This window comes from Haemorhous mexicanus, chromosome 2, assembly GCF_027477595.1.
Source record: "Haemorhous mexicanus isolate bHaeMex1 chromosome 2, bHaeMex1.pri, whole genome shotgun sequence".
Classification (NCBI taxonomy): domain Eukaryota; kingdom Metazoa; phylum Chordata; class Aves; order Passeriformes; family Fringillidae; genus Haemorhous; species Haemorhous mexicanus.
This window is the reverse complement of record NC_082342.1, coordinates 51,045,169-51,071,729: the sequence shown is the minus strand read 5'-3', so window position 1 is coordinate 51,071,729 and position 26,561 is coordinate 51,045,169. Positions and strand designations below refer to the sequence as shown.

Genomic DNA, 26,561 nt, shown 5'->3' with positions numbered 1-26,561 from the left:
AAACTGAAGTAAAACCCTCATCTAGTTAGTGTTAAATGTCTTGATTTGTACAGAACTCAAGGTCTTAAAAAAAAAAAGTTGAGAAACTTAATTAAGGGACTTCTGTGGCAAACACAGATTCTTATCCCTTCCTTAAGAAATTAGCATTTAAGGCAAATTTTATTAATCCAACAGTATTGATTTTTTCTTTAACTTGATGGAGGAGGTAAAGCAATTCATGTTCAACTGATTTGAACATGATTAAATAAAGGTTACATTACTTATAATTTTGAAGGATGAAATCTGAAATAGTTCAGTTTTACACCTAACTTTCATTAGGTTTGTGAAGGCCTTTGTGTAATTATTGTTAATTTTCAGTAACAAATAAAAAGAAAATCTTGATTTCATATTTTGTAAACACACCTTAGTTGCAGAACTTTCCACTTTTAAAGCTGTTTTTCATCTACCATAAGAAATGAGTGTTTTCTCTGCCTGTACTATTGTGTCAGTGCTGGAAGGGGGTTAATGTAAGGCAGAACCCCAGAACTACTGCAATATTATCATCATCTTGGACTTCTGCTGTGCCTCTGTTTCTTCTCATTTCTAGATAATGACCATGTGTGCTTCCCCCCAGAAGGACAAGGGAAATTGGAGGTGGATGTGCTGACCAAACTTAATGATGTTCCTTTCTGTCCCCTGTGTAATACCAGAGCCAGGTTGCAGTGTGGAGACTGAACACCTGTTGTATCTGTTATTATGTGAGCCCTCCAAAAAAGACAGTTTTATTGGGGGATTTTCCCTGGGGATCCCAGTTAAGTGACAGAGGAATAAATTCTCTACTCCACAGCATACAGCACAGCCTGAAATTTTCCAAGTCTGGTTCCCAAGTCCAGTAACTCCATCTTGGCCAATAAAAGAGAGGCACTCCCACTTCTGCCTTAAACCTCCTGTGTCCTCATGTCCAGGAGATAATACAGGACCATAATAGTTGGTGGTGCTGCAGTGCTTCTCCCCTTCCTCTGTTTTTGCATAATGGAAGTGTCAGCTGGGACTGGTAATGTGGACTGTAATCATGACTGGGAAACACTTTGAAGCAAGGGATAATTAGGTTTTAAAATAGCTTTTATGGGTCAGTTGTGAACGTGCATTTTAGTGTACTCTTGCTGTGTTTCTGCTCTTTACAACCAATACACTGTGCACAGTATCAATGACTATTTGGAGATAGCATCCTTTATGACAGACAAAAAGAGAGCTGTAAAGGGAAGTCTGAGTGGCTCGAGGGGTTTTAAATTGGTGTAAAACATCCATGCTGGTTCGTACTAACGTAAACAACTGCATGTAGACATAGATGATGCCATGCTTTGAAGTCATGTGAAAGTCTGAGCCTTGAATGAAGCTTCTTTGAATAATCAGAAAACCATGACGATCTGGTGGTACCTCAGCATGTCTTTCTTATTGCCAAGTCGGATCTTTATTGTGCTAGAAAACTAAATACAGTGTTCAGGTCTGTACAAACAGAAACATCGATGTTTATATCATAATATTTACCTTTCAAAGATGGAGTAAAGTAGCTACTCCACCCTAGCTTTGAAAAGAGAAAGCATTTCCTTGAACCTGCACTTGAATTTATTTTTAAAGAGGTAGAGATTTTAACAGTAGTGTAAAAGGCCCCCACAGTTTCTTCTTTTTCCTAGTTTATTTGTAATACCTTGCTGGAGCTTGTGGGTGCATTTAAATAAGGCTGCAAAATGAAATATTTGGAGTCTCAGAGTGCTTTAATCTTAAATGAAGGTTTATACCCCTTTTCCTCACCACTATAATCTCCGTGTGAAAACACCTTCTAAAGTAATAAGCCCTGCAGCTAAATCCTTAGGAAAGGAGAGGCTTTATCAAACTGGGTAATTGGAGGGGATGTGACTGATGACAGCAGCTAGGGTTGTGCTGTGAATGGAGCAGAGCTGTGGTGTGTCAAGCGTGGAGTTTTCCTGGCTTTTGCCCTGTTCTGGTGAAAGTTGTTACCTCCTCACGGGCCTTTGAGCACGTGCTTCCAGTTTCAGAGCTGCTAAGGTAGTTGGTGTAAAGTTCTGCAGTGCCATGCCACATCATCATTTCATTTTAATGATATACATTTTAACACAGTTCTAGTATCCATTCTGTTTCACTTCTCCCTGTCTGTAATTAATCTGTGCAATCCTGTGTGCTGTTTTTAGTGCAGTCCATGATTTTGATGTCATTTAGTTGTTGTAATATGCCATGTAATGGCTATTTGCTATATCTTTGGTGTAAAAAATGAACTAGTTGGGATGGAGTTGCGCCTGGTTTAAAGGTTCTTTGCTGTGTATTATGCTCCATTTTAGCTGCACTTAGACCTGCTGGAATATTCATGCTCATGTATTAGACTCATTGAGGATATATAGATGGATAGAAATAAATATATAGATACCAGTTTTGTTGAGTGCAAAAGGTTGTATGCATTTCCATTTCTCGAAAAGCAATCAGTGTAAGAGCTCATCCAAAGCTAGGGGTTTTTTTTGTTGTCTGAATTTTCCAGCTTACAAGTTTTTCTGTCTCTAAATAAAAAAGAAAACAATGTTTTTCTTTGAAACACAGTGTTTACTGCAGCAGTTCAGTCAACAGCCTCAGAGTAACCAAGGTCATATTCTCTGACTTCTTTCTGAGGATCAGACCCAACAGATTTTTTGGGCAAAGGCTGCAGCATTTGTAATGCACACTATCACGAGCTGTTCTGCATTTTCTTTTAGTTTTACAAAGTTCAAGGCATTTAGCAAAGCACTTTGAACAACTTATATTTTCAGTGTAGGTGAAGCAGACCAGTCTCTTTGCTTCCTGTGAACAATCTGCATCTCTTAACTTTTTATGGAATGTGCTTTACAGTGTGAAAATTAGGTTTCCTAGGGGGAGCTCACCAGTTGGCCTTGTATGACCTGCTTTGCATCCTGTATTAGTGCAAGTGTTACTGAAGTAATTCAACTCTGGAAATAATAAGTAAAGAACATTGAAACAGTGTAATTCCATGAAAATACATAAAAACTGTATAACTTTGAGATGCTTTAGAACAGCACATATTTGGAAACATTTCTAAGGTAATTTTTAGTTGTAATCAGGTGTTTTTGCAGGGTTTGTTTTATGGATGGTTGGTTAGTTTTGATTCTTTATCCTTCCTGAAAAACTCTTTTTCTCAGCTACTTGCACTGTTGCCACACTAAAATTTTTTTGCTTTTGATTTTTTTCTAGGGCGCCAATGCCTCAGCTTTGGAGAAAGAGATTGGTCCGGAACAATTTCCAGTCAATGAGCACTACTTTGGTTTGGTTAATGTGAGTCTCAGACCATAACTTAACTGCTTTGGAAGGACAGGAATGGGTTGGTTAAACAAGATTGGGATGAGTGAATACTTAAAATTCTGAAAGAAGTAATCACTGAATATTCATACTATTGAAATGTGTTTCAGTATTTAGTGTATTTGTTGAAATATGCTACTGGATTGTTGAAATGGGCTCTCTGTTGAATATTTTTATTTTGTTTCATTAGTTGTAGGGTAGTTTTTACATTACTTTCATGTTATTAAAATGTGTAAGTCATAAAGAAGGCTATTTAAAATATGTAGCTTGTTGTTCATGATATGCCAATAAAGTAAAATAGATACAATAAAAGGGAAAAAAAATCTTGTGAAAGACTATGATGCTATGAAGTATTTATATCTGCTATTTATATTAAGATAAAAAATACAGCCCAAAGAGGAAAGCAGAAGAAAATATATTGGACTGTTTGAATCAATAATTAGTTTGAAGGAATGATTTAAACTTTAATTTGTGATACTACTGATGAAAGGTGTATCTTGTTAGAAATTGAATTATACTGATGTGAAATATTAAATTAACTGGGCTTCAGAAATGACATAGTTAAAGCAGGTTGATTTAACAAGGGCTATTGTCTTGCTTTTCTTAATGAAACTAATTATTTAAATGTTGTCTTGGTACTGTAACGTGTCTCTACCTCCAGGTGCTTAGCACTGACCTGGGTTGAGAGTCTCCAGTCTGAGCATGCACTGTGAAGTCAGGAAACACTGACAAGCTGACTTCCATGCATCTCAAAACACCATCACTTAAATTCAAGGGATTTCTTTCCTTTCTCATGAAAGCTGAAATCCCCTCTGAATGCCACTTCTCTCGGAAGAGGAAATGCAGCAGTTTCACTGTTAATTCCTGTCAGTTCTGCAGCTGAGCTGAGCCTTTCCATTTTTCCAGTGACAGGATTTCTCAGATCTGTTATTCTGTTGACAGATAAACTGTTTGCCTAATTTCTTGTCCAAGTCCAGAGAGGATTTAAGACTTAATGGTGAAATTGTACTGTACACGTAATCCTAAAGTTTTACATAGTTTGTACCCTTAGGAGAAGGTTCAGTAAAGGACAATCTTCCTAATGTCATGAAGATACACAAATTCTGGCTTTTTGTACTCAGGGGGGAGTAGAAATTTGAGTGGGTATCTGTCATTGCACTCATTTAAGAGGCAGGCAGCTACAATATATCAGAGTGCTTTTAATTTTCTGTCTTCTACAGGAATTTGGCTCATTTTAGCTTCAAACAATAAAATTTTATGGGCTCAAATTCTTTGAATTGTAACAAATAATAAAATGGGATCTCATTATGTTTATGGCATGCTGGTGCTGGTTTTCAGGTACAGTGGTTGGCAAAGGAAATTCAGAGATGTTGGTGCCTGAATGGTTTTCAGGTCTGTTTTGCAGGTTGTGTTTACTAACACACCACATGCCCACCATAAATGTGTAATAAACTTGCAACATGTAATTCTGCCAGGAAAAGTGAAAGTAACTAACTATGGCCAATGGCTAGAAAGAATGACAGAGATAATGAAAAGAAATACAAGATAATTAGATAATAAATTAGTACTATTAGACTGAGAAGTGATAGAAATCACAGTTTTTGCCTTCATTGATTTCTCTAATTTATTTGTAGCAATTACAGGAAGTGAATCTCCTAGAGGCTTATTAACATTTACTGCTAAGTTTTTCTAATTTGTTTATTGATTTTGTTTGTCCTAACTTTCTCCAGGGTAATAGGAAAAAGGGAAATTATGTGGAAGTCAGTAGGTTTCTTCTAACTGTATGATAGGTGGCCATTTGAGCTGTCTGGAATACAGAAAAGCATTTTGGATAAAGATGACAATCCTGAAATAGAGATCTGTCAGTTTTCCAGAGGTGGCATAAAAGAGGAGGAGGCAAAAGCCCTGTCTTACCTCTTTTCCAGCTTTGTGGTGGAATCTAGGGATTGTTCAGAGAATGTGCTGAAAGAGCAACTTGAGAGGTAAAAGAAGACCTAAGAAGGGGCAATTATGGGAAACATATGGAAGACCACATGGTTGATGGGAATGGAAAATTCAGCTTATACTTGAAGGGACAATACCATTCACTAAATCAGCAGGAAATATCTAAGATATGTGGTAAGATGAAAGCATTAGGAGTGTGATGTCCTGTGTATCTGGACAAACAGGAGCATCAAGTCTGCTCATCACTCTTCTTTCCCTCTTCAGTGCAGTAATGCCAACTGTTCAAATCTATGTGCTTCACAAATTGCATCAATCATTTTATCCAGTGAGGATGAAATAAGGTTTTTGATCTCAGAGAGCTGCTCTGGAAACTCTTCAGCAGTTTGCCAGATTTCTGGGGCAGAAGGTTTCGTTATTCAGTCTCTTGCAGTGGATCCACGTGTTTTGGAGAAATCCTTTTCACTGGAATGGACCATTGCAAGAATGAAAAGTTGTTAGAGCTGCCAGTGCATCAGAGCTGGGAGGAGCCCCAGAGCTGCTCAAAGACAGTGTTCCAAACAGATCTAAGTTGTTTTAAATCTCTTTGTGGAATGGGGTTCAACAGGCACATTTCTTCCCAGTTGTATGTGCACCAGAAGAGTAAGCTATAAGACTGTAAGTGTTCAGGGGTGTGCTCTGTTTTTGTTGCACAGTGGTTTTGTTTTGCCTATTGTCTCATTTTTCCACGTAGGTTTGGGTGTTGTAACTTTGGTTTAAGAATTTAAATCAGGAATAGAAAAGGGGTGTGTATGTAAAAACATAGTGAATGCAGTATTTTCATGAAAGGAAACAATCTGATTTCTCAGAATTTAGAGCAGAAAAGCAGTATGAACTGATAAAAAGAAAAAATGTGGATTTTTTTTTACATCTGTTAGTCATGCACAGCGTAAGATGGTCCCAACAAGTTCTTTCTTACATTTTCTACTGCTGTTCTGAGGCAGGCTGGACAAGCATGAAGTCCCACAGTGCAGGGCTTGCACTCCCAGGTGTTGTGGCTCTGAGGCAGTGCTGGCTGGGGTGGGGAGGAGGAGGAAGGTGTCTCTTGGCAGCCCAGCCCGGTGCTGAAGGTCCAGGATTGGAAGGCAGAGTGTGAGTGGGTGGTGGGAGAATGGGGAGACTGGAGCAAGGTGTTGGGTGTTTCTCTAAAGATGGGAACTGAAATAATACTGGTGGTAAGACCAGCATTTGTTCATTAGCAAATTAAGTTGTGTTGTCTAGAAACCTCCCACTTGTTGCTTAGTACAGGTACAGCCTTTTACATTTTTGTCATGATTGGAAGGATTTATTGTAAAAATATTTTGAGTTTTGCAGTGATAAAGACTGATGCTTTAGGGATAAAACAAATGTGAACTAGTTAAATTTTCTTCAGGAGTTTGCTTTCATTCTCCTGTTGCCTGCTGGGTTTCTGAATCTGGTTGGAGAAAGCCTTTTATGGACTTAATCTGGTTGCTTTTATTTCATACTCACAGGCATGTAGGTTAACATACATTCATATTAAATTATTCTGAATTTTGTTCAGTGTTCTGACGTCTTCATATTTTATTTGTCTCTCACCACATGGTTGCCATTCTAATTAATTTATCATCAGACTGCTCCTTTTTAAATTTGGAATCTTCTGAAAATTCTAATTTGCTTACTTTTCATCTTTTGACGCTTGCTGTAGAAATTTTAGCAGTTTTCCAGTTTGATTAATTTTTAAGAACTTTCTTAGCACTTTCATGTAGTTCTCTTTTTATGGCTGTTTCTAATTATAAATTCCTAAACAGCTTACAATATTAAATGTTTTGACAGAAGCTACTGTGTGATTCCATTAGCTTACTTTAAGGTAAAAAGCCCCAGTTTTCCTCTTAAGTTTATTGACTTATTTGCAGATTTGGACCACAAAGAAGCTAATATAAGCATTTCCTAGCTTAAATAAAGAATAATGGATGTTAAATTCATCACTTTTTAATCTGGATACCTTAATGACATCTTAATACTTTTTAAAATATGCTTCTTCCTTATTCTTTGAGTGTGTCTTGGTTATTTAGAAAGTAGTTATTCATATTTCATTCATTTAAAATAGAGGAAAGTAATTTATTTTTAAGTTTTGTAATTAAATTGCATGGTGCTTTCGTTTGTCTTAACTGGGAGAGAGCAAAAAGCTCTCTTCCATGTTATTCCTAAGATGTGAAAGCTTTTAGTTCTTTTTCTCTATTGAAGGAACCTGCTCTTAAAATATCTCTGAAGGCAGTCTTTGATATAATTCTCCCCATCACAACAATAAAGTCTCAGAATTTGCTAGCTGTGTGTGCTGCCATCTCTGTGTAACATAAATCTGAATGTTATTTCCACATTTTGCAGGATGTGTGCAAGAGGTGCATGCTTCAGTTTGCAGGTTGTGTGACTGCAGCTGAAAGGTTGGATTGCTTGCTCAGGGCCTCCTAAAGATTTTTCCCACGCTTTCAGTGTTGGATAATGGGTTCCACTGGAGGAGGGCAGCTTAGAATTGGAATGGCAGCAGAAAATTAGAATGGCTTTGTCCACTGATGGCTCACCTTGCCTTCACAGGAGTGGTGGGGATGTTTGCAGTGTTGGGGTGAGCTGCAGGCAGTGTCAGTGACCTCAGGTGCCTTAAGGAGTCTGAGGAAGGAGTGTCCCACCTGTGGTGTCCTGGTACAAAGTGGGTTATGGACACTTTTCTTGCTGATTCTGCTTTCCTCTTTCAGTCCAGTGGCTTGTCTCCTTCAAAGTGTGCACATGCCAGTTGTTGTGTTCTCTTTTCCCTGCAATCTTGATTTCAAGCTACCAACTGCCTTAGCTTTGAATCCTAAGCAGGCCATGTCACATTGGCACTCAGGAGTTTCCTTAAACAAATCTTGTCACCCTGGAACAAGGACTGAAAATGTAGGAGCAGGTTAAAGTAGTTATTTTGGACTTTGATGACAGCTATTAAGATTTGGAGAATCTAATTCCTGAAGTGTGTGAGGCACTCTCCATTTTCAGCTGAACTTCTTTGCACTACAAGGTCATGCTGTGCATGTTCATTGCTGTTGTGACTGATGTGTGGTAGACAGATATTTTTACCTGAGCTTATTTTGGGAGTTGTGACATTGGGGATGTTTTTTGAACATTTTGACCCAAAGAGATGTAAAATATTACCAATAAGTTAAAATTTAAGTGAGACAAAATTTGTGTTGTTCGAATTGCCCTAGGTGTTTCATGCACTTACACACAGTGTCCTTGGTAATCCTTTGTGCAACATCAATACGTTTTTCTACCTCAAAGTCAGGAAGAAATGACTTGCAGAAATGTGGCCCCCTGCTTATGCACTCTCTTTCAGCTTGGAATGAATTTTACCTCTCTACAGTAATGCCATGCAAACTCACAGCTCTCTCTCTTATTTTGTAGTTCGGGAATACGTGCTACTGCAATTCGGTTCTCCAGGCACTTTATTTTTGTCGACCATTTCGAGACAAAGTCTTAGCGTACAAGAGTCAGCCAAGAAAAAAAGAGAATCTCCTTACATGCTTAGCTGATCTCTTCCACAGTATAGCCACCCAGAAGAAAAAAGTTGGAGTAATACCTCCCAAGAAATTTATAACAAGATTACGAAAAGAAAATGGTAACTTTTTTTTTTCTTTTTCTTGTGTAACAAGTATAGCAATTATGATTTAATTCTGAAGCTGACATAGTGTATGCCAGCTAAATACCTATGTATTTGTGCTCTGTAGAGTGCCAATAGAAAGTGCTCTTGGTGCTGTAGTATAAACAAGAGGTGGCCCCAGGATAAGGGTGTAACCGTGGAGCAGTTTTGAGAGGGAATCCTTGTTTCTGCTTCAAATAGAGTGTATTGTCATAGTGTCACTGTCTGCTTATGAAATTGCTTGCTAGTTTTGTTTCTCTGGGAGTTTTAATATTTGTAATCAAAATTCACTGTAAAACCTTTGTTCTTTGTTTTAAAAAAATATTTTTGTGAATGGAGGAATCAGTCCCCCAAACGGAGTCTGTGGAAAGACTTACCCATAAGAATCTAGAATTTATATATATATGTAACTCAACCTACTTTTAAAACCACTAAGTGGTTTTGGCAAATTGTTTTTTACATGTCATCATTATCCTGAATTTCAAGAGATTTCTAGGGGTTTTTCGCATTTCTTGTTTCTTATCTGCAGGGCTAATTTGTCAGAATGTTCTAGAAAATTATTTGATGTCAAAATATAAATGAGGCCTTGTAATCTGCTACTTAATTTGGATACATTTTTATAAAAATACAACTTTTTTTCCTGAAGGAATAATTACTATATTTAAATAAACTGTATGAGGTACCATACTTAACACTGCTGCAATAGATGTATTCATACTGTTGCAGTCTTTTCCAAGACCATGAATACAGACTGAAAAAGTATTTAAATGATGACTACCTCCGTAGTAAAAACAAGAAATAAAATATTATGATGGCATTCCTAGTTTGACATGGCTCTTCCAGCAAATGCACTCCATGAGCTGTAATGATATTGTTAAAAAAAAAGCTCTTGGGTGCTGTACAATCACTTGCCCGTGCAGAGTAGAAAACTCATTCCTTTCTCTGGCACGTATCCTCGGGTAAGTGTGCTTGTGTTTGATACATTTACAGAAACAGTTGATTATAGCAAATGCAGAGAATCATTCAGATGGAAAGCAGAAAGCAAACCACAGGAGCCATTAAGTTCATTATAGGAAGTGTTCTTTGTAATGTGTAATTATGTCATGCCGCTAAAATTCTATGCAGAGCGATGCAATTGGAAAACCTTCAGTAGAGAAGTCAGATGTGGAAGTTCAACCCTTGTCTTTTTGGGCCTCTTTTAATGATGATACTCTCACCTTTTGTACAAATAAATAGCTACATTCAGGCTGCAATTACATGGGTATCATATGTTCCATTCAATGCTTGTTGTAAGGGTTTATAATCTTGAGCCTTAAAGAAGAGTTAGTTTAAGAACCAGGTAGGTGTGCAACACCAGTCCAGAGTCTCTTCAGTCAGTATCCAGCTAAACCAGGGTGATAACTGAGGACACAGTCTTAATGTATTCCAGACTCCAAAGCTGCTGCTCCATCTTTATTTGCAACGTCTGAATACAGCATGGGTACATTGTACATCTCTGAGCTGGAGAGGAGCTTTTCACAGGGTGTGTAGTGACAGGACAAGGGGGAATGGCTTTAAACTGAAAGAGGCCAGGTTTAGATTAGATATTAGGAAGAAATTATCAACTGTGATAGTGGTAAGGCGCTGTAATAAATTGCCCAGAGAAGCTGTGGATGCCCCATTCCTGGAAGTGTTCACGGCCAGGTTGGACGGCGCTTTGAGCAGCCTGGTCTTGTTAGAAGGTATCCTTGTCCAGAGCAGGGGAGTTGGAACTCAATGGTCTTTAAGATCCCTTCTAACCCAAGCAATTCTGTGTTTCTCTATTAATGACCTAAAGTTTAATTGCTTGGGAAGGCAGCTGCTGGCTCGAAGTCAGCTGGAGGTGTACTGTTACATTTGCATAAAGTTCTTCTAATTGTAAAATGAGCAATCTGTAGCTTTCACTTTGCTGTAGTTAATGCTTATTACTGACTGGGCACAAAGCCCTGACGTGCCTGTGGTACTACACTGTGAAGAACCTCTGAAGTCTTTTACCTCAAGAGACTTGTAGCTCTTGCCCTGCCTTGATTTACTTGATTAAATAAAGACCTTGCAATTGGCCAGATTGAACTCGCTTGTCTCAAAAATAGTCTAGTAGTTCATTAAATAAACTACATGGTTCCTACTCTTGCCTGACCTATTGCACTACTTAACCTCCCCAAGTGACCTAGATTAGCATGAAGGTTTCCCTACTTAGCTAATAACCTTAGACCTTTTTTTTCTATTTGAATTTTATTCCTGTATGAATGGTGAATGGCTGTAAAGCTTCCCTGGAGTGCCTGTATGCATTTCAAAACTTGAACTTCACTGAGTATCTTTTTTCATTCATCTATCCACTCCTGTACACTGAAGACCTTTCTCTTAGAACATTCTTGGACTGCCAGCAAAGTGAAATAATTGCTCATTAAAAGACTTGTGTGATACTAGCTTGGGATATAGAATGCTTTTTAAATAGGCAGGTAAATTTCCTCTTAGTAGTTCCTGGTCAGAGAGAAAAGAAGTAACTATTACTGAATCTGTGTTATCCAAGACATTGATCTGTGCTTGGCAGAGATAGCATAGCCCCTGTAGGAGATTCAGTGGCATCTGGAGGCTGGGCAGAATGACCTGTACCAGTTCAGGCGGCACCCCACATACACCTGTGTTTAGGCCATTGAATTGTGCCCTGGTTTTCTTGCAGTATGGTTCAGTTTTCAGGTAATTCCTATCAGCTGAGTGATTTCTGTCAGTGCAAGCTGACCTGCTGTCCCCTCTTCCCACCCCCTATTTTTTTGGCTTAGTTTCTCCAGCAGGCATTTTGGGTTGGTGTCATATTGCCGTGAATGATACAAGATGTGAAATCAAGGACTGGTTTTGAAATCTGACTGTTAAAAACCTTTCTGTAGTACAGCACTAACTGATCAGTCAGTAAGCCTTGTGTTTTATCTCGCAGAGCTGTTTGATAACTACATGCAGCAGGATGCACACGAGTTCCTGAACTACCTTCTGAACACGATCGCCGACATCTTGCAAGAGGAGAGGAAGCAGGAGAAGCAGAACGGGCGCCTGCCCAATGGCAACGTGGACAGTGAGAGCAACAGCCCCCCAGACCCCACCTGGGTGCACGAGATCTTCCAGGGAACATTAACCAACGAAACCAGGTGTCTTACCTGTGAAACTGTAAGTTCTCGTGTGCTTTGTAACACCAATGCCACCACGTTTCAGAGCTGCGTGCTTCACGGTTCATTTATCCCAGCAGAACAAGATATTGGTTTCTTTCTTCAGTGATCTTTATAGTTGTGTGAATATTTGTGGTTTTTCTTTGTTAGTAAGAACATCCCAGCAGCCGATGCGTGAATTGTAGGAAGAGACATTTGATCAATATTAGGAAAATGCCCAGTTGGATTTTTTGTCAGAGTGATCATAATCACCTTCAACATTTAGATCAGAAAATCCTCAAGTGGTGTATTCTTAAACAAAATAAACTCTGTGATTTAAGGGTGTGAGGTTCTTCTCAAATTTAATGTCTAAATAACTTAGTGTTGTGCTTACTGATGCATCTCAGAATTAAGTATTATGAATCAGTTTCCATGGATTCCTGGCTTTTAAATTTAAAGCTGTTGAAATCAAGATACTAATGGTTGGCTTTTGGCACTTTGGTAGTAGACTGGGATTCTCAAAAGACATACCTTCATGTTCATGAAAAGTAATCCTTCCCTAAATGTCTGTCCACAGGAATTCTTCTAATACTACGCTCTGAGAAATAAAATTTCTCTGAGTATGCTGTACTAAAATAATTTTGAGAAGTTCCATGATAAGAGAAATAATGTATTTCATAAAAACTTAAAATTGGATTTTACCAGCTTGAGAAAGACTAAAAGCAGCACAATTTTAAAACTGCAGTAATTCTGTCATGGTCTATTCCTTAGAGACTGTAAAAAGCTAAATGACTGTGGTTTTTGTATAACTTCATGCCAATTTTCTTTAACTTAATTAGGTAATGCAGATATGTCAGCATGACATTGGATGGGAGGAATTAATCAAATCTGTATATTTCTCATGTAGTTTTCTCAGTCTTCTAGAAATACCCATCTCTTTTATTTCAAAGAAAAGAGCTTCATAATGTCATGTATAATGTAACTGCAGACTGTGAGTCATTTAGGTGCTCATTCCATGCTACTATATATTTTTCTGGCAGATTTCCCCTCCCTAATAAGTATTTCTTGGCAACTGTCAATCGTTTCTCTTCTAGTTCTTGAGCTGTTCCTTTTTTTTTTTTCCCTTGAAACATGAGTTTAGCCCAAGTCTTTTGACACAACTGGCATCATTACCTTTCCTCACTGTGGCATTATGAATTACTGCTGTCAGGATTTTGATCTAGGTACCATCCTTAATGCAATTTTAAAACACTGATATGCTCTTTGCCAGCATATTTTATTAGTTATCAGGTCTGTCACAATTTTGAGAATTCTACTAACACTGCTCAGGTATTTTTTCTATTAGCTGTAGCTAATAGAAATATTCAGCTATTGCTGAACAACATAATAATCAAGGCAATCTGGAAACTATTTTACCAGTTTCTGTCTTTTTAGTATATCAGCTTGTGTCTAAAACACAGTGACCTGGAAATGAGCGCTTAGAAACACATTTGGACATATTAAATGGGTAATATTACTGTGAATAGTGTCTTATTTTTAAAAATACTGAGTATATATGATTGTTTATATACTGAGTATATATGATACTTATTAGAAGCTGTTGGCATTTAGATTCTTCCTGTGTTTAGACGTATAAGTTAAAATGTTAGGAGTACTTGGAAGTAGCTCATGTACAAGATTACAAGCAATAGTGGATGAATTATTGCTTTTAAATGACAAGACAATAGCCCTAGTATATTTTTAATTTAAATTGGAAAATTATTGCATATTTCAATATAAAGCATAACATATGTCTTTGCTGAAAGTGACAGTCATTATCTTGTAATGGGACAAACCTCCGCAATGTTCCTAAAATGAGCAAAATTTTATTCTGATTTTGGTTGTCCTGGTTGTGGAAAAGAGCATCCTTCCAGATGCACTGTTTCATTAGCTCATCTTAAAGATGAAAACTGAACTATCTAAAGATGCATCCTCAGTTTAAGTACGGACAGTGGAGTGTAAGGAACGTAGATATGATTCTTTAATGATGATTTGTGTTGTGAATCAAGCCAATTTATTAAATGAATATGTTACAAAAGGATTGTAAGTTGTCTTTACATGGTTTTACTGTGGTTTCTCTTTATAATGCTTTCACCCTACCTTGACAGAGGCAGAATGATGAAGTGAATGTAAATTTTATGGCTAATTTATAGAAGCTATCTGGAAGTTAATTGGTTTTACGGATTTCTCTCATTGTTTAAGAAAGGATAACAGTAAACCAGAAGGTATTATAATTGGCTTCATTGAGATTCAATTTTGAATAGCTAAATGTGGCCAGTACTTCTACAGAGAAATACAGGAAATTGTCAAAACCACCATATCAGTCTCCAGGTGATGGTCTTGCTCTTGGGTTCAAATGACTCTACAAGGCATAAAATTCTTTGGCTCAGTTCTGCTTTGGACTGAGAGAAGGCAATAAGGAAAATCCCAGTGTTCTCTCTCATATGAGTCCTACAGAGCCTTTAGCTTTGCTCGATTTTCATTTCTCTTTTATTTCTAAACTAAGATAAATCACACACTTTGTTTCAGCTTCTTTTAAAACTACTTTCTGTTTTAGCACGCATGGCAGTCTGTAGCTGCAAGAGCTCTTTTGCCAGTGAGCAGGTTCACACTGCCGGTGAAATTCCCAAGTGTAAGAAATAATGGATTCTGTGAGTGTCAGCCTTCTGAGCTTTGTGTTCTGTGCAGCTCTGGTCATCAGAGTACAGCTGAGCTGTGTGGGTGCAGATGACGTCCTTGACGTGGGAACAGCACAGCATCCTCTTCAGCCAGAGCACTGGAACATCCACAGTCCTCACTATTACTCAGATGTTCCTGTTAGGAGCACTCAGACGGCTTTTTGAACACATCAGGGCTCCATCCTGCAAGTGCTGAGATTTTTCTGATCATGCCTATCATTTTTTTTCATTCTGTAGATGATTGAAATATGTAGCATTGCTGGTTGTAGTCTAAGAAGCTTACTGATGTTTATTTGAAACAGAACCTTTACAAAAAGTGTGGGGAGAGACTTGTAAGACTCCAGAGTGGCTTGTAATTTTTTTTTTTTTTTAATTAAAACTGTATGAGTTTATGTTAGAAAAATCTGTTCAAATACTAAGGCTCAAAGAATCTTAAAAGTTGAGAATAGCAATTTCTAAATCACCAGCATAAATGGAAAAAAATCCACTTGGCAATTCTTGCAATAAAGCCTTTAATGGTTCCTCATGGTCCTAAGTGCCCAGTGGGCTGTGTAACCTGAGTGAGGTGTTTTAAGACCAAATTATCACAGAGAATGAAAATTGTCCTTTTGCAAACTTCTGTTTTCAGTACCAATCTCTTTTTGACCAAGGAGAGCACATCCCTTCCCTCCTCTCCATTGCCCTTACAGCTTTTGCGTGGGATAAAGCTGCCTGTGAAATCTGTATTGTTTCACGTAATTTTCTTTGATTAGACCAAAAGAGGAAGAATTATCTAATTGCATGTCTGAATAATACTGATCACATGACTCCCTAATTCCAGCTGTCCTAGCTGAAGACTGCAGCAGCAGAGTATTTTCTAGAAGTGTTTTTTTCTTTTTCTGAGCCATTCTTAATCCCCAGTTATGATAATTTCCACCAGAGTTCTTAGAGTTATAAATGCAGGTCTGATAATTCCAAGAGTGATTTGCAAAAGGATATCTTTAAGAATTGACCACACAACTAAACCATAATGCATCCCTGAATGTGAAGCATGCTGAAGATGCAGCCTGCTTTTTTTTCCCCACTCTAAACATTCTAGAAGTTTTCCGTATGTGTTCTGTGATCTCTCTAAAAGTATAAACATTATACTTGAGCATCTGAATATTGCAGTAGAAATTATGTGTACTGACATAGTGGTGTTTTTTGACATGCACACTTAACTCTTGGAAAGACTAGGGACAGAGCAGTGGGAGCCCAGTCTTCTCACAGGTATTAACAGAAGCTTTCAACTTAATTTCCTGGGTGTTTGGATTTGCCTTGTGTTTTTAATGCTCAAATATTATTGTCTTGACCATCTGCCTTTTTCTTTTTTTCTCCATGTACACTGCCCTTAGGAGCTGTGTGTTTCTCTTCTCTTGATTATCAGAGAACAACTTTCCACTCCTTTTTTTTTTTTCTTTCCATGCTGGGTTGAAAAGGAAACATAAATCTGATATGTTTAAAAGAATCAACTTACATTATTTCCCTGTACCTATTTCACTTTTCCTGCATTCAGTCAAGAAACTGCAGCCAGGTATCTTTTCTAAAAGCATTTACTTCTGTATCTAGGCAGAGACCATTGTCATGAGTGACACTGAGAATATTTAGATACAGAGAGGACACACTAGCAGGCAAAAGTTAAGGTTTCTCATAACTGGTTTTTAAAACTTCAAAAGCATAGTTGGTTTTCAGGGCAACTGTGGATTTTTTCATCGTTTGTCAGGGTTTGTGGTAGAATTTCTTTTCTGCTTCTAGAATGTTCTGTCTTACTTTCTTGTTACTCTCACATTTTTGTGAGAATTGGCTACTGTTCTGCCTCTGTCAGGCAAAGCTCCGAGCTCTCATTTGCCAAATTTACTGTCTGCAGTTCCTTTAAGAGTATGAGTCTAGCCTGGAGGAGGCTTCAAAATATTCATGCTGTTTATTAGGTACACTGTGGCATGCAAATACATAACTTTCAGTTCAAGGGAGTCAGAGAAGAACAGAAGTGAGAGCACTAAGCAGAAGAATCACAGTGATTCTGTTCTTTTGAAAAATCTGAGGTGTAGAAGACACTTGGCATTAATAGTGTTGATATGAAATCACAGCATCATGACAACTGGCGTTATATACACCCAGAGACTCATATACACTTTACCCTTCCTGAAAAAAAAAGAGAAAACACAGCAAATCTCTGAAATAGAAAGGCCACTTGTAAAATTTTTTACATGGATATTATAGGGTGAAAGATGCATTCTGTCAATAGAAAGTGGTACTGAAAAACAGAGGCAAATTAGTATTATTTGTCTTAACTATGTTCTATTGGGTCTTCTTTTCATGCAGGTAAGCAGCAAGGACGAAGACTTCCTAGACCTTTCAGTTGACGTGGAGCAGAATACTTCAATCACTCACTGCTTAAGGTAGGCACAAAAATCCAAATTCTTGTGATTTGCCTTTACCTGTTACCCAGAAAGCAGGAAATAAGCTGCCAGTTCTATTTTATGTAGGTTGAAGTGTATTAAGTTATGCTGATATTGCATATTTGTGTGGATGTTTCATATTAAAAATGAGTATTTACAGCTTGCTTTTTTTTTTACTCAGGGGTTTCAGCAACACAGAAACTCTGTGCAGTGAATACAAGTATTACTGTGAAGAGTGTCGTAGTAAGCAAGAAGCACATAAAAGGTACAGCACAGTGGTGGAAGGAGACAAAAACCCATGCATTTAATGCAAATACTCTGGTACTGCTTTTGTGTGTGGGTGTAAAGGAGAGAACACCCTTTTCCCCTTAATTTTTCTACTCTTCTTCCACTTAAAAGTAATTTGCCTTCCTTCCTCTCGCTAGAATTCAATGTGTCTCTTTCCATGAGTAGTGAGAATCTGTATAAAGCACTTTGGGACTCCTTTGATCATTATTTATTCTACAGATGAGAAAATGAATAGTCTTAAGACCAAAAAAAAGTAAAAAAGCCAAGTCAAACCAAACACTCGGGGACTAATAAAAAATAATTGGCAATGATGAAGTCATTGATTGCATGTGACTTCTTAAACTTAGTTTTGTTTTGAAAATGAAATAATTTTTCCAGTTGCTGAAAGATTCAGTTTGATAGTACTTTTTGTAACTATTGTTGTTGACTGAGTTTCTGGATTCTTCAGTGTGTTTGAGTAGTTGTGCTAAACTGCTTGACAGAGCTCCTGAAAATCCTCAGAAGCTCTGTGGAAGCCTGAAAACCATGATATTTGTTTAAAACCAATTCTCATTTGCCTAATAATTCTAGTCTTGTTTACACCTTTGAAAAACCTGTCAATTTGTGTACTGTGTGGTTATTCATTATCTGACAAAGTATTTGGCTGAAGGAGTGGGAGCTCTGACGTGCTCTACTGGTTATACCACTGCTGCTGGTTATTTGGTTTACCATAGATTGCACACACAGCGTTTGCGTATCTCATCTGCCAAGTCTGCCTTCACACATTGCCTAAGCTTACTAGTTGGGGTCTGGTAGAGGTTGTGAATCCAGACCTGGCCTGTTTTCTGTTGCCTGAGCTATTTTTCTGTGTGGGAGGTAATGTAAGCCGTCACCAATATAAATTGGGTTGACATAAACCTGTACTGTAGGCACTTCCATGGCAAAACATGGCTTTGATTGCTTATATTTTGGGTTTCACGTGGGGTGTAAGTTCAGTTTCACTGCAGTCATACTTTTCTTCCATCTCTATAAAACAGTTTAGCTGTGTTGGGGACTACTCAGCTAGCAAAGATGGTGTACCAAATTTCTTCACCATTGAAAGAGCTCCAATGACCAAACATAATTACATTATAAGGAGAGGACTTAGTTTTGAAAAGAGAGCAGAAATTGTAGCCATAATATAATAAAAATGTAGCTCACCCTAAAAAACAGTTGCTTCTGTCAACTTTCTACCCTGCTCTGGCTGTTTTCATTTCCTGGTTCCCTTGTGAGCCAGAGAGTTGTCAAGGAATTTGTCCACAGCCCCCTATCTTTTGAAAACGGGCTGTCTTTTACAAATTTCCTGACATTCTGAGAGTGTGGCCTTAATAGACATGTCTGGAACCTGGGCTGTATTGCAGAGACTTTTGAGCTGCCTTTTGGGGCTGAAAGCTTGAAAAGTCAGCGCTGTGCTGGTCTAAGGCTCCTGGCTGTGCCAAGAACCAGAGCGCTCTGGTTTGGTTGCTCTGTTAGGATGGGCAGATTCATTGCCCAGAGATTTGGAAGTCAGTGTTTGCTGCCAAGCCAGCTAGATGGTTGGCTGAGGAGGGTTTGTAGGCACTGATGTGAGATCTCAATACCTCATGCTAGGGGAAGGGGCTACTGAGCCCTCAGTAGAACTAGGTCATTTTCTGGCTTTGACTGCTGTAAAACATTGCTGCAACATTTGTATGAAATTTTTGTGCCAGAGCTCGGCCTTATCTTGTTTGGATAGCAGGAGGTAGGTGCATAACAGTGGGCTGTTTGTGTCCCTTGGAAATTTTAAACGAATGGCTTGGAAATGAATGGCTAGGAAAACTTGGGAGTAATACTTGTGTGACAAAGCTTATTTTAAAGAGCTTGTTTGACTTGGCTGGTTTACTGGGAAATTCAGCTGGAACAGGACCTCTGAAATAGCTCTGTTGCAATACCTGCACTGTACATCAAGTGGGATCTGGGTTTTGCTTTTGGAACTCTGAAAAGATATGGGTAGATAAACATAAAAATTGAATTCTGTGCTATGTGATCTTTATGTCTAAATTATTATGTGAGCTCATCGCAGCTGTTTTTATATACTATATCTTACTGTTTTAAATACATTTTCAGTTCTCTCTCTCTTTCAGTTAAAAATTTCCCTTTAGTTTAACAACACAATATACTTTTAAACAGCTGATTGTTTTGGTTTCTTTTAATGCTTGCAAAGGTTTTTAAAGATTTCAGTAAAACAAATTTCTTGTTTGTTGATACCGACTGAATGTTTAGGATGGATATTGGAAATACTGCTGGTTTTTTGGGTTTGTTCTTTTTTTCAGGATGAAAGTAAAAAAGCTGCCTATGATTCTAGCTCTCCATTTGAAGAGATTTAAGTACATGGATCAGCTGCATCGATACACAAAACTCTCTTATAGAGTAGTTTTTCCTTTAGAGCTTCGTTTATTTAACACCTCAGGAGATGCCACCAATCCTGACAGAATGTATGACCTTGTTGCTGTGGTTGTTCATTGTGGAAGGTAATTATTCTGCTTTAAGCAAGGGATTTTTTTATAAACATGACTGTGCCTAAAAGAACAACACAAAGCCCCCAGTGTCATATAAATCAATAGCTAATAAAGACCTCTTAAAAAGAAACTTATTTAGGAAAAAAAATTGTTGTGGGGAGAAGCTACCAGTCCTGACAGAAATTATGGCCTTGTTGCTTTGAGAGATCATTGTGAAACATGGTGACTGTATTTCACATTACAGATCTTTAGATGAACTTAACTGTGTTTAAAAAAAAACCAACACAAAACGCACATTATCATATAATAATATTTAAAAACAGTTTTTAAGGAAAAAAGCTTTCTTAGGAAGGAAAGCATTATAGAAAGGTTAATTTATAAAGCATTTCCTTTAGGGTGTGGTTTTTTTTCTTAAGGCTTGAGCAACATTTTCTGAAATATATCCATACATTATGAGTTTAGTTGATTACTATGTTTCATTCCTTTCAAAACAGGACTGTTAGATTTGTATTTGATTTTGCTATATTCAAAAAATGTTCTTGTGGCTTCAAGGCTTAAAACCAGGTTATTCTACAAACTGCTTATTGAGTGCATAAAAGCCCCAAGTTGAAGAGCTGAAAATTACGATTTGACATCTAGAATCGTAGAATAGTTTATGTTGCAAGGTCAAATACTAAAACTCAAAGCAGGGTAACTTTGACATTAGTTTAGGTTGCACTGGTCACAGTTTCATAACTAGGAATCCTAATTTCACTTTCTCTTTGGACAATTTGCTCCACTTATTCAGTCTTCTCACGATGACTAAAGAGTAGAGTTTAGATAAATAGATCTCAAATTGGGCAATTTTGGAAAATAAGCCTTTGTGCCATAGTTTTCTGGGACACTCTTGTTCTGGATTCTAAGGGAAATTCTTTCTGGCCGTTCTGACCGTTTCTGCCTTCTTGGGGACTTCTCCGTTCTCGGAGCCATGGGCAGGAAGGAGATGTCCATGCTGTTTCCATGGTGTTGGTGAGCTGGTGCACAGATATCTCCCTCAGGGATGGCACCTTCCTTCCCTGACCCAGACCCAAAAGCCATGGGAGTGCTGCTGGCCACTTGTGGCAGTTCCAGAACTGCTTTAACTCGGTTGTGCACTTTCAGTTCTAAGGTTCAGCTGCTTCAGAAATTGTGCTGTTTCCTTTTCCTTCCTGAAACCTGATGAGAAATAGGACACTCCTAAAGTTCTGGTGGGTTGTTTTTTCTGGCATAGTCATGGAGAAGTTTCTTGTCTGCCATAACTGAAGAGGCTAAGCATTGTAACATTTTAACTGGGAGCCCTTCTCATTGCTGAGCTTCTTCTCATTGCTGAGACTCCTAAAGTGCCCATTTAATTCAGTGTCTGTTTACAGTGGACCAGGTAGAGACTGGAGATGAGCAGCAGCTCTACAGGCTTTTTTCTTTCTGAAGATCAGAAATAGTTTGGGATCTGTTCTGTCTCTATGAAATATCAGAATGCTTTATTAATTTCGCTTCTGTCTCTGTTTAAGATTTCATTTATTTTTTCAGTGCCTGTGCTGCTCATTCCTTATTTGAAATTGTAATCCTTTATTTAGCATAATAAGTAAGACTGTATTGTGAGGATGATGTAAGTAGAGAGTAACAAAAAAAAAAAAAAGACAAGACACATCCAAACAGAAATTGTGGTGGTAGCCATTTTAATTACTGTCAAGTTCTGCTTTTCTACAATAAAAATAGTTAAAGGGAATGCATCTCCACATTTATGTGTGTAATGGTTTATGTTCTTTCCTAATTTTATTTTACAGTGGCCCTAACAGAGGACATTATATTGCAATAGTGAAGAGTCATGATTTTTGGTTGCTTTTTGATGATGACATTGTTGAGGTAAGCCCAACCAGAGCACATGCACCCCCCTTGTGGATCCGATTATCTAAAGTAGAATGACTGGTGTGCTGATGAAAAGAGTCTAAATGAGCAATAACTGTGTGTGCAGAGCTGTGCCTTACAATTTGACTGTACAACACTTTGAATTCCATTTAGGTTTTTAAAAAGAAACTCTTTTGTTTATGACCTCTGTCTTTCGCCATTGTTTAATAAACTGTTCTGTGGCAAGAAGACAAATAATGATATAGATAAATTGGGTTTTAGCTTACAATACATAGGAACTTAATGCAATACTTAAAACAATGCTTAAAAATTTATATATAAAACATACATAGCTGCTACCCTCTGTGCAATTGATGGCTGAGGGAAAGCTGAGACATAACAAGGTGAAGAATTATTTGGATTTTATTGTTTTATGTAATTATGTGAAAGTTAATTTGGTTTAACAATGACTTTTAGAGTGGAACCTGATTTTATGTGTATATTATGCAAGACGTTCCTACCTCAATTTTTTTGTGTTTTTGCATCCAGAAAATTGATGCACAGGCTATTGAAGAATTCTACGGGTTGACATCAGACATCTCAAAGAACTCTGAGTCTGGTTACATCCTCTTCTATCAGTCTCGGGACTGAGGGGGAGCTGCAGTGAAGAGAGATTCTTGTGTCTCACATCTTCTCTTTCCTGGAACGGAGCAAGCACTGAAGAGAAGGAAAGCAGGGAGCTCTAGGGGCAATAGCACAGTTTGCACACAGCTAAGGAAAGAGTTTGGGGTTCCTAAAACGTTTCTATCCTTTTCATTTTATTTGCTCAGGTATCATGCTGACTACACATCTCCACTGCATCCCATAAAAGCAAAAAGAGAGAGATACCAGCCACTCTTGCAGGAGCTTTTCTTTGGGGAATACCATCTCTGTGGTCCTGGTTCAAAGCCCATTGAAGCCTTCCATGGACTTCAGTGACCTTTGAATCAGGTTCTCACTGTGCTGCCAGATTGGTGCAGTTAGGAGCGTTAGAAATCTGTATTTCATGCAGACTTTGTGTATAAAAGGTAAAGGATTCCCTGTGAACTTAGTTTCCCGTGCTTAAATTTGAAAGAATGAGGTTTGGAAGGTTAACATGTAAGCAAGAAGTTGTGTCTGGGCCCAACTCAATTGCCTTCTTGATGGAAGTGGTTTAACTGAAGGTGTAAACTGGTGTCAGGGAGGCAAGGATGCTTTGCTTCTCTGGAGAAGCTTACATTATTTATAATGTGTGATCGGGAACAATCAGTCAAGGTTATGGCTTTTCATCTCCGTATGGGGAAAGTTTTGGTTTGTAATAGCTTATTTTTTATTTATAAATTATTGTAACTTAGGATCTTGTGTATTGTCCTTTATTCTAACAAGTATTGGAAATTTTATATATTCATTTGAATTTAAACTAATTATGTTTAAATATTAAAGGAAAGACAATAAAAATTACAAAAGCGACACCTACGATATCTGAAAAAATGTATAACACAGAAGAGAGATTTCCTTCTGGAGGAACTGGTATCTAACTCAGGTACTTTATTTAATTAAATCAGAATAGACTCTTCCCATTAACGGGTGAAAAAAGTGATCAAGCTGTTATGTAGAAGTCTTAAATCATAAAAAAACGTTGGTGCAGTGGTGGTATACCAGTCTTTGTAGTTCTTTGATGATTTGTTAATGGTTCATACTCTAGGCAAATCACAATGATTCGGATCGAAGTAAATAATTTTAAGAATATTATTTCCTCTCCTAAAAGCAGATCAACTTCTGTTAAACATTAAATTAAGTCTGAGTAATAAGAAGAAATAGGTTTGGAATTTCATGAGACTGAAGATACCACATTCCTGTGAAAGTAATAATATTCAAGTCCTGTATAGTGGAAATTTTTGAAACTAAGCTGTTTACCTTGCTTTAGGCTTATGAAACGGCGTTAGGAATTAAATCTTGGCAAAACACCTGATCTGTAAGAAATGTGAACTATTTGACATTCTTCACTTAGGAGTACTTTGTCTGACAGTAGCTGAATGTAATTTCTGGAAGGTCATTAGATGTGCATTCCAGATTATGGCAATCAGGTCTTGGATGTCCTTGTCACTCCCTTGTCAGCTCGTGATTTTTACATTACTGTAATTTTCTAAGGTTATTTTATTGATACTGTTACAACTTTTAAAAAGAATGTCTCCTGTCTGCTGCTATAACTGACTATTTACTTACCAGTATCTTTTAGCTCAGGAAATGACTTCACCTATTCACTCAGTTGAACAAATCTTTACAGGGTCACTAAATAAATTGGGCTATTTAGCAACTGTCATACTATAACAAATCGCTTTTGTAAGAAGCAGAGTTTCTAACGCCTTGGTTTGGCTAGAATTCTTTTATAGAAGATTATGTATCATGATTAAACTACCAGCATTGTAAAGTAAAGGTTAAATATTCTGGGAGGTGCAGAAAAATGTGACTGGATTTTTCTGAAAGGATTCAAATAATGTTAACATCTATTTTTGGCTTTCAATAGAAAAAGGGTTTAAGGGGTAAGTCAGTTGAATAATGGTGCATGTTAGAGGATGAAGTCCTTTGCATACTAAAGGTACAGTATTGCAAAAGAATTGTCATGTTACCTTTTGCAAATTTGTTTGGTCTTTTTTTTCCTTTTTTTCTTATTTTTCTTTTTTTTTTTTTTTTTGTTTTAATATAGTTGAAAGCTGAGGCTAGTTGATAAATGGTTTATACTTTTAACAAAATTCAAAACATTTTTGTTGTTTCACTGGTTTTTCTCCTGCTATGTATTTTTATAAGATACTGACTTTTATTTTGTATAGGGGTTTTGAGTTAGTATTCCAAATTATATATTTTGTTTTTCTTTTAGTGCAGCTGAAATAATTGTAAGTTCTTAATTAAACTGATGTCAGGAACTGCAACTTAAAATGGAATTAAAAGAGACAGAAATACGAAATATAACTGATTGGTGTGTAAAACATTATAGGATTTTTTCTTGACTGTAATACAGTGAGGAGTGTGGGAGAGTTGTCAGTTGTTGTAAATGGTGGAATTTATTTGCTGTGTAACTATGTAAATGTCATTTGGGATTACAGTCCCTTATTTTGTATATTGGAGCAAAAAACTTCTATTAAATAAAGTTATGTTCTCTAAAGATAAATACTGTATCCTTTGTGGAGCCCAGATGGTCAGCCAGCTGCCTTTTGTACTTCATAATGTTTTTAAAAAAAAAAACCAAAAAACTATGTGGAACTTGCTGTTTGAGGCCAAGTGCCCTGAGCCCTGGGCAGAGAGGTGTGTTTAAATACGCTGCATTATCTTACTCAGTGTGTTGTTAGGGAAATCATAGGGTGGCAACCGTGTTTGGGGTGGTGTGCTTCTCTAGGAGTAGGTTTTGGTAAGTCCCTGGTCTCTGAGCTAGAAGAGAAGGGAGTTTTAAATACTGTTCTTCCTGGACTTCTTCTCCCTTAAAAACAAATTTGTCCCTTGCCACAAAATACGTGTGTCCGAGTTACCCAAGGGATTTCTTGGATTGCCACCCAAGGAGAGAAAAATGGGAGAATTTACAGCATTAACTTGTGGGAGACTGTCAAAAGGACAGGAGTCCAGCATCACAAATACAAGCTGTAGCTGGTTACAGTATCCATGGATGATCTGGGATCTTTCTTCACTTGGCATCCACTCTTCTTCTGTAATGCAAGTAAATAAACGTGAGGTTTCACCAACAGCTCAGACCCTGCCATATTTGTAGTTGTGATGACTCTATCTGTAGCCTTTCATTGCCCAGAAATGGTGACTTTAAGGTGTTGGGGTACATGTATGAATGGTTAAACCGAGTTGTGTTTTCAGAATTTAGCCATAAATCATCTCCTTAGGTGGCATTCAGGTGATGGTAGCACATGAGGATTTGGGGCCACTTCAGATCCCCCACCACAGTCAGTGCCATCTGCATAGGACTGGCAGATTAATGTGGGATCCACAGATCTGTATCCCTCTGGAGCAGAAGCTTGAAGCTGGGTAGGACATCCTGACTTGTTCCCTGTGGAAAAGGGTGGTGGTTTGGTGGTTTTTATCTGTGGGTTTGGTTTTTTGTTTTCATTTTGTTGTTGGTTTGGGGTTTTTAAAAGTTGTCTGAGAGCAGTTTCTTGAAATTGTATTCATAGATGAAACCACTCCTTTGGTTACCTTTGTCTCTAAAAGGGGAAAAGGTATCAGTGCATGTTAATTACCTGTGGGCTGCAGTGTTACTTTTGTGACTTTTCTAAAAGTTTAAAAGGTATTGTTTGCTTGCTTCCAAAGAGTGGCTGTACTTTTTGTACCAGCTTTTGTGACTTTTCTAAAAGTTTAAATTGCAGGTATTGTTTGCTTGCTTCCAAAGAGTGGCTGTACTTTTTGTACCAGTTTTCCCCCACATTTGTCTGAGTTGATCTTAGGTTTGTGTGTCTTGGAAATTCTGGGGGTTTTTTCCCTCTTGACAATGCAATATGCACTATTAATAACCATTAACGGTGGTCTTACAAGGCTTCAAATCCTCTAACCTCTCACAGCATAATGTGAGATGTATAATACATTAGTCTCTTTACCTGTGAGCCTCCAAGAACTCAATTATTACTGAATTAATATTCTGTATTCAAGGGTGGTTCACTTTGCAG

At 37.7% G+C, this 26,561-nt stretch overlaps 1 protein-coding gene across 2 annotated transcripts in view; it reads left to right on the top strand.

The window, feature by feature from the left end:
- Window positions 1-25,069, top strand: part of USP12 (ubiquitin specific peptidase 12) — a 32,677-nt gene extending 7,608 nt beyond the window's left edge. Inside the window, exons 2-9 of one of the 2 annotated variants that reach the window (XM_059838789.1) lie at window positions 3,235-3,315; window positions 8,713-8,926; window positions 11,898-12,124; window positions 17,160-17,236; window positions 17,418-17,501; window positions 19,834-20,031; window positions 21,822-21,900; window positions 22,432-25,069. In XM_059838789.1, the coding sequence (XP_059694772.1) occupies window positions 3,235-3,315; window positions 8,713-8,926; window positions 11,898-12,124; window positions 17,160-17,236; window positions 17,418-17,501; window positions 19,834-20,031; window positions 21,822-21,900; window positions 22,432-22,533 (1,062 nt within the window). In that variant the 3' untranslated portion in view covers window positions 22,534-25,069. Of the gene's footprint in view, window positions 1-3,234; window positions 3,316-8,712; window positions 8,927-11,897; window positions 12,125-17,159; window positions 17,237-17,417; window positions 17,502-19,833; window positions 20,032-21,821; window positions 21,901-22,431 lie in introns of those variants that run through there. The other variant, XM_059838790.1, reaches the window with a different exon arrangement.
- The last annotated feature ends 1,492 nt before the right edge of the window (window positions 25,070-26,561 follow it).